This window comes from Pteropus alecto, unplaced genomic scaffold, assembly GCF_000325575.1.
Source record: "Pteropus alecto unplaced genomic scaffold, ASM32557v1 scaffold75, whole genome shotgun sequence".
NCBI lineage: Eukaryota > Metazoa > Chordata > Mammalia > Chiroptera > Pteropodidae > Pteropus > Pteropus alecto.
In genome coordinates, this window is record NW_006440638.1 from 8065721 (window position 1) to 8073957 (window position 8237).

Below are 8237 nucleotides of genomic sequence, written 5' to 3' on the forward strand. Positions count from 1 at the left end.
ATGCTTGCACAAAGTCATGATGCTAAATATTTTGAGGCAAAAGGTTCTTAGGTATATGTAGGCACTGAGATGAAAATTACCATCTTTGTTTAGTAGTTCCCACTGCAGCATCCTTTCACTTCAGCTCTATTGAATAAAGCCTCATTCTCCCAATATGGGATGGACTATACTTTTACAAATGAATTTATCTTGTGAGCTCACCCTTATCTAGTTTGTCTGAAAGCCACTAAATGTTTTGTGCATTCATTTAATCTTTAAAGTAAGTGAAACATAGAAGCCATGATAGCATGCTGACCACTTTCATTCACTGCTGCTTTTTTTCAGTCGCCACATCAGATTTTCCGATATAGAATAGTAAAGACGTAGGTTTTGGAAAACTGCAATATACTTTATGTTGCTTCTTTCAAAAACAAAATTACTGAATACATTCAAGTTAATGAAAAAGTTTATTCAATATAACATAATGTTACAAATTTAGAAAAATATCTTCTGAAATAACATGAAATGGTTTTCTGATAAAAATAAAAGGCACTCTATGCTGCTCTCTAATATTGCTTTTTTTTTTTCTTTTTTGTACATTTAAAACTTTTGAATAGGTGTTACAGTCACATAGGTTTAAAAATAAACAATATATGTGTTAGCCCATGGAATGCTTTATTCCTTATGTAGCTATAGACTGTTCCTATGTTTGGATATGTCTTAAGTTTTCAATTGGTCCCATATTATATTGATGGAAATTTGACTGTTTCCCATTTTGAGGTATTAAAAACAATGCGGTAGTAAAAAAAAAAAAAAAAAAACCTTGGGCCTGTGTTTAATTTCCAGATGTGATATTGCTGGGTCAAGGGTATGTGCATTTTCAGTTTTGAAAGTTTTTGTCAAGTGCTCCTTCATATATGGTTGTATCTATTTAATTTTTCATCACCAATGTATGAAGCTTCCTTTCTCCCCACAGTCTTACTAGCAGTATTAACAAATGTTTGGATTTTTGCCAATTTGATAAGTGTAAAATATATCTCAGTATGACTTCAATTTGTATTTCTCTTATTTTACTGAAGTTGGATATCTTTTCATATACTTAAGAAACATTTGTATTTCCTTTTGTGAGAATTGTATGCTTACATCTTTTGCCATTTTTTGATGGGTTGTTATATCCACTTTTAAGAAGTTAGGAAAGTTAGGCCTTGCTCTGTGATAGGAGTTGCACATGTTTTTCTCAATTTTGCCTTAGCCTTTTGACTTATGATGGTGCTTTTTTATTTTTTTTTATTTTTTTTTTGGCCCTACAGAAGTTGTTGGTTTTTATTAGTTAAATTTATCAGTCTCTGCTTTTCGTTTGTAGCTTCTAGATTTTGAGTCATGGAAAGGCCTTCTTCATTGTAGGATCATAAAGGAAATCTCCTACACTTCTTTGTAATACTTTACTAGTTTCATTTTTTTTACGTGTATATCTTTTATCTGTTTGGGGATTTATCCTGGTGTGTCATGTAAAGTATGGACCCAACTTTATTTTATTATTTCTTTAAGCTGTGTACCTTGTTGCCCCCAGGCCAATTAATGAATAGTCCTAATATTTCTTCTTAAAATGGTTTTTAAGGTCCAAAAAGTTGGCAGCTCTTGCAGAAGCCTTAAAGGAAGTATCCCTGACAAAGGCCCAGCTGGGATTAGAACTGGAAGAACTGGAAGCAGCGGCACTTCTTGTCCAGGAGGAAGAAACTGCATTAAAAGCAGCCCATTCCATTTCCAGGCAGCAGACACCTTCAACCAGTTCTGAGGCAAGTGATTTGGAGGAATCAGACAGCCCCACATCATCTGAGATTGAAGACTCAGATTCAGAACAAGAAGAGCTCAAAGATAGCGAATCCAAGACAGTAAATTCCTTGCAAGGTCCCTTTATAGAGAAAAGCAGTGTCCTGCTTGTCGATGATGGTGGGGTGTGCAGAAAGTCGGCCATCCTGAGGTCTGATGTTAGTCAGGGAAAGCCACTTGTCTCTTCCTTAGCTCTTGAAGGATCTGGGCCTCTGATAGAGGAGCTTGGAGAACAACTGAAGACTGTAGTTCAGATTTCCGAACCTGAGGGCTCTGCTGCTGGAAGTCACGGCAGTATACAGGATAGAGACAACTGACATACCCCAAATGATTGACTCTGGTTTTATTCATTGAGAATTATCTTCCGATTTGGTTTTATTTACTGAGTGAGGATTCATCATTTTTACTTCGTACTTGTTCTTAGTGTGTATGGCATTGCTTTTCAGTGAAGTAATGTCTGTTTCCTTGTTGCAACTTTAAAAATAAAGTTCTAAAGTATTTTTACCAAAGTGTAATTAACATTTTAAGATGAAAACAGTAGTTCTGCCAGAATCTCTAGAATGCAGAGCTCATTAATATTTTTAATAGCTTGACCAAGATGTACATGACTTATAATAAACTGCTCATATTTAAAGTATGATGTAATAAGAATTGATGTGGATATATGCACCAAAGTAAATCATCACTACAATCAAGATACTGTACTTACTGTCATCTCCAACTGCCCTCATGGCCTTTGTTACCCCTCTCCCACTGTCCATCCCCACATGCCACCTACCCCCATTCTCCAGGCAAGCATTGATTTGCTCTTTGTTATTGTACATTAGTTTGCATTTCCTGGAACTTAGTATTGAATCATGTAATATGTACTCTTTTTTATCAGGCTTATTTCACTCAGTAAATTATTTTGAGATTCATTGATGTAGCATATATCAAGAGGGTTTTTTTTTTTAAATTTTTTGCTCACATACCTGAGTAATATTTCGGTGTGTAGATTTATCCATTCACCTACTGATAGACATGTAGGTTGTTTCCATCTTTTAGCTGTTACAAATAAAGCTATTATGAATATTTGTGTGCAAACTTTTGTGTGGACATATGCTTTTATTTCTTTTAGGTAAATATCTAGGAGTGGAATGATTGAGCTGTTGTGGTAGGTATATGTTTAACAGTTTAAAAACACTGCCAAACTGTTTTTCCAAAGCGGCTATATTATTTTACATTCCCACCAGTATGAGAGTTCTAGTTTTTTAACTTTTTTTTTTTTTTTTTTAGCCAAGGCGACCCTTGGTTGACCTCACAGATTGCAAGGACCCTGTAGCTTACAATCCCTTATTTTTTATTTTTTATGCCTACAGCACCTGGTCTTCCTAGGTGGTCTCTCATCCAAGTACTAATCAGGCCCGACCCTGCTTAGCTTCCGAGATCAGATGGGATTGGGCTTGTTCAGGGTGGCATGTAGTTCTTTAACATTCTTAGCATCACTGGGTATGCTCAGTTTTTAAAATTTTTACCATTTTAATAGGTGTGAAGTGGTTTTAATTTGCATTTTTATGATTTACAGTGCTGAACATCTTTTCATATGCATATTTGTCATCCACATATCTTTGGTCAAGTGTATGTTCAAATCTCTTCCCATTTTTTAAAAAGCTGAGCTGTTTGTTTTCTTATTTTTGAGTTTTGAGAATTCTTTGTAAATTCTGGATACAAGTTCTCAGTATGAGTGATCTTTACATGTCTTGTAATCTTTGAGTGGATGCCAGACATTTTGAATTTTATCTTGTTGGGTACTAGATAGTATTCTTATGTTCTTTAGCTTTGTTTTGGGATGCTGGTAAGTAACTTGGAAATAGTTTGATCTTTGTGTGTCTTGCTTTTTAAGTTATTAGGCAGGGCTGGAAGAGTGCTCAGTCTAAAATGAACTGTTTTACAGTATAAGGAAAGATTTTCCCATGCCCCATGAATTATGAGTTTTCCAGTCTGGCTGATGGAAATAGGTGTCTGTTTGAGTGCTGAGCTCTGTTCCCTCTAATCCTTTCCAATGGTTGTTTTCCTAGCCTCATTGATATGCTCGCATTAGTAGGTGCTCTCTTGAATACTAGAGGGAGACCCTGTCCAGATATCTGGGGTTCTCTGCAGCTCTCTCCTCTCGAGTACTCTGTTCTACAAACTCTTGCTGCCTTGGTCTTCCCAAGCCCTCAACTCTGTCTGCTGAACTCTGGAGTTCACTGGGTTCTGCCTGGGTCGTCTCTCTCTGTGCAGCCTGGACAGTCTTTCAAGGTAGTAGGTGAGGTGATCATATGGCTCACCATGTTTGTTTTCCATTCCACAGGATCACTTTCTTTTTTTTAAATGTATTTTATTTTTCAAACGCAGTTGAAATACGATATTGTATTACTTTCAAGAGTACAAAGTGTCCTTTGTTACAGCCTTTGTTTTAAAGTCTATTTTGTCTGATATAGGTATTGCTACCCCAGCTTTTTAAAATTTCCATTTGCATAAAGTATCTTTTTCCATCTCTTTATTCAGTCTGTGTGTGTCTTTTGGTCTGAAGTGGGTCTCTTATAGGCAGCATATTTATGGGTCTTGTTTTCTTATTTATTTAGCCACCCTAGGTCTTTTGATTGGAGCATTTAATCCATTTACATTTCAAGTAATTGTTGCTAGATATGTGATAATTGCTATTTTATTCATATTTTTCGTGTTTTTTTCCTTCTTCTTAACCCATTTCCCATTTGCCCCGAAAATACTCACCAGTGGCACTTACAGCTGCAGCATTTACCCCAAGATAACTTACGAATTATAGTCCTAACCTTACCCCAAAGTTTGCCATGAAATATCTCGCTTTTATTATTATTTTCACATCACTCTAGTATATCAATAGTTTTTGAAAACAAATGACATCATTCTATTTATAGCATTCTGTTTTTAGTAGTGGTATTTCCATTTACAAAATATAATAATTCTCAATCACTGAAAATGTCAAATTCTAGAATATATAGCATTCCTATGCGTAATGTTAACATTGTTCTCAGTTGTTAGCCGAAGATTCATTTGATGAATCTGATTTATATATACATTTCTGTTATATTAGGATTAGAGACAAGTTCATTTTAGAAATAACTTCAAGAACAGTTTTTGTATTTTATTTTCACATTGAAAACCAGTCAGATTTGCCTCTGCCTCAGAGTGTATTTATGTAAAATTAAATTAACGCTGACAGTGAGCTGCACTTTTTTTCCTAAATGGGAAATGGGTTAAAGAAGTCCTTTTAACATTTCTTGTAGTACTGGTTTGGTGGTTACAAACACCTTCAGCTTTTTCTTTTCTGAGAAGCTCTTTATCTGTTCTTCCATTCTACGTGATAGTCTCTCTGGGTAGAGTAATCTTGGGTGTAGGTCCTTGTTTTTCACTACTTCGAATATTTTGTGGCAGTCCCTTCTGGCCTGCAAAGTTTTGTTGAGAAATCAGCTGACAGTCTTATGGGAGCTTCCTTGTAGGTAACTAGATATTTTTCTCTTGCTGCTTTTAAGATTCTCGCTTTGCCTTTAACCTTTAGCATTTTAATGATGATGTGTCTTGGTGTGGTCCTCTTTGGGTTCATCTTGTTTGGGGCTCTCTATGCTTCCTGGGATTTTATGTCTTTTTCCTTCACCAGGTTAGGTAAGTTTTCCATCATTATTTCCTCAAATAAGTTTTTCAGTTCCTTGCTCACTTGTTTGCTCTCTGTCTGTCTCTCTCTCTTCTCCTTTGGGTTACCCCTATTATGCAAAAGTTGGAATGCTTGATATTGTCTTAGAGGCTCCTTAAACTATCTTCATTTTTTTTTTTTTTTTAACTTCTTTTTTTCTTGTTGCTGTTCTGATTGGGTGTTTTCCACTACCTCGTCTTCCAAATTGCAGACTCAGCCCTCTGCTTCATCTAATCTACTGTTGATTCCCTCTAATATATTCTTCATTTCAGTTATTTACTTATTCATTTCTAACTGCATCTTTTTTATCTTCATTTTTATGTTTTCTCTTTTAAGTTTTCACTGAGTTCATCTATTCTCCTAAGTTCATTGAGCATCCTTATAACCAGTGTTTTGAACTCTGCATCTGGTAGACTTTTTGTCTCCATTTTGTTTAGTTTTTTTTTTTTTTCTGGAGTTTCATTCTGTTCTTTCATTTGGGACATATTTCTTTGTCTTTCCATTTTGGCTGCCTCCCTGTGTTTGTTTCTACGTATTAGGTAGGGCTGCTTTTTCTCCAAGTCTTGATACGGTCTCCCTGGTCATCTGAGCTGGATATGTTTTGGATATGTTCCTTGTGGGGGTTTTCTGTGCCCTCTTGTTGTAGTTGAGCATTGATTACTGTTGTCACATCAATGGAAGGGATTGACCCTCAGGCTGATTGGTTGTGAGTAATGGTCTTGACTACAGCAGAGGCACTGTTTTGGAGAGGCTCAGCTGACGAAGCAGAATTAGCTTTAGCAGGGCTCAGGTATCTGCCAGGTCTGCCCTTTGGGTGTGTCGTTTATAGAGGTTCTTGGGTGGTGCTTTGGTGTGGTCCGAAGCTGGCCACTGGGTGTGTCGGTTCTGGGGCCTCTTAGGAGGGGCTCTGTTGAAGGGCAAGTTTAGCTGTTGCCTGTGCCTGGCTTGGGGCTACCTGGTATGAGCTACAAAGTAATCTGCAGATGGATGCCACTTGTGCTGGGCTTGGAGGTTCCTGGGAGGAGCTAAGCTGTGAACAGAAGCTAACTGCCACTAGTGCCAAGTTTGGGGCCACTTAGCAAAGGGTACGATGCTCGCTGAGCCCAGATGCTGCTTGTTTGTGGTTTGTGAACCTTCGAGAGATTTTAGGAAAGTCCCCAACAGGAGTGGAGATAAACCATTCGTGTGGAAAACTCACTGGAAGCCTGTTATTTGGGTAGGGCTGGGTCTCAGGAAATCACAGGGTGGGGCAAACAGTATTAGCCAGGTTGAAGACTCAGACTTGGTGCCCACCTGTGCCTGCATGCTGTGTGTTGGGAGGGCTCAACAAATGCACAATGGCAGCTACCTAGACAGAGCTGCCCTTCCAGCCCTCACTCTGAAGCCTAACAATTCACTTCATCCCTATATGTCCCTCGTGCCTTTTGAGCTGCTCCCTCTGCACTGGAGCTCAGAGGGAGTAAGTTCATGTGCTGGCCCTTGAAGAGGACACCTTGGACTCCAGCAGCCCTGTCTCACCTGTATGGAATCCCCACTGATTTTCACAGCCAGATGTAAGAATTCCTCTTCTCTTCACTGACACCGTGGGCTAGGGAACCTGGTGTGGGGCTGAGACCTCTTCCTTGCTCCTCAGGAGAGACCTGAGCAGCTGAGATATCCCTTCTGAGTTTTAACTGCCACACTGTGGGTGTGTGGTCTGCTTGTTCCATGTCTCTGCCACACCTATCAGTCTTGATGTGGCTTCTTCCATACATCCTTAGTTATAGAACGATGTTCAGTTAGTCTTCAGGCGATTCTCAATGATGGTTATTCTATAGCATAGTTGTAATTTTTATGTGGTCATAGGAGGAGGTGAGCACAACCAACATCACTGTCTTTCATTGCCTGATGTCCAATGTCTTGAAAACCATTGTTTCATGTGTTGTTTCTGTTTTTCTGTTTTGGTTATGTCAGGTAGGAGAATAAATCTAATCCCTATTTCTCCATCTTGATTGGAGGTATAAGTGTCTGTTAATATTTTAAATGTGAATTTTCTTACTTGAATGTCAGTTTCTAGGGAGTGTGATCTGTGTTGTGTCCTGTTACCACTGAATCACCAGTGCCCATATTCTCAGCACTCTATAAATATTTGTTGAATAAATGAACCAATGAAATAAACTAATTTGCTTTGAGGAGGAAATGAAGTAAAATCTGATACGTATTAATTTCAGTAGTATTTTTATTTTAAGAAAGGGCGTGATTTCTTTTACTTTAAGTTTATATAGGTGAGAGTATTTGTATTTTCAATATAAATTCCTGCTTGTATTAACAGGATATTTGGGGTGACCTTGCCATTTGACATGCATGGTAACTCTGAGCACTGTAACAGCTTTTTCAGAATCTGTTCAAGACTTTTCTCAGGCTCTATGGAGAGCTTCAAAATTTCTTTGACCATTGACAATGCATTTCTCCTCAGTAGCACATCACCTGAAGCTAGTTTGAAAACACATTATTCGTTACTCCCTTCATTTACTTCTACTAACATCAAGTTGAGCAAGTCCATTCTTGTCTAAAAAGTTAAAGCCATGGTAGTTCTTCTTTCCATCAACTTTTGTCCTTACTTAGGAATCTACACCGAATGTACTTCAGTAAGACTTGTCTAGGGTGGAAAACTTGTTATTCCCTTCCTCAGAGAATAAGCAAACATGATCCTTCCCGGACATACTCAAAGTAAAGGAGCTAATTAAAGAACTCTTCA

General features: G+C 37.8%; 1 protein-coding gene and 1 pseudogene across 1 annotated transcript in view; one reads left to right on the top strand and one right to left on the bottom strand.

Annotated features, from left to right (window-relative positions):
* SHQ1 (SHQ1, H/ACA ribonucleoprotein assembly factor) overlaps positions 1-2144 on the top strand; it is a 111403-nt gene extending 109259 nt beyond the window's left edge. The window contains 1 exon segment of the mRNA XM_006917470.3: positions 1598-2144. Within this exon segment, the coding sequence (XP_006917532.1) occupies positions 1598-2144 (547 nt within the window).
* Positions 2145-3158: 1014 nt separating this feature from the next.
* LOC112484441 lies at positions 3159-3273 on the bottom strand (annotated as a pseudogene).
* Between the last annotated feature and the right edge of the window lie 4964 nt (positions 3274-8237).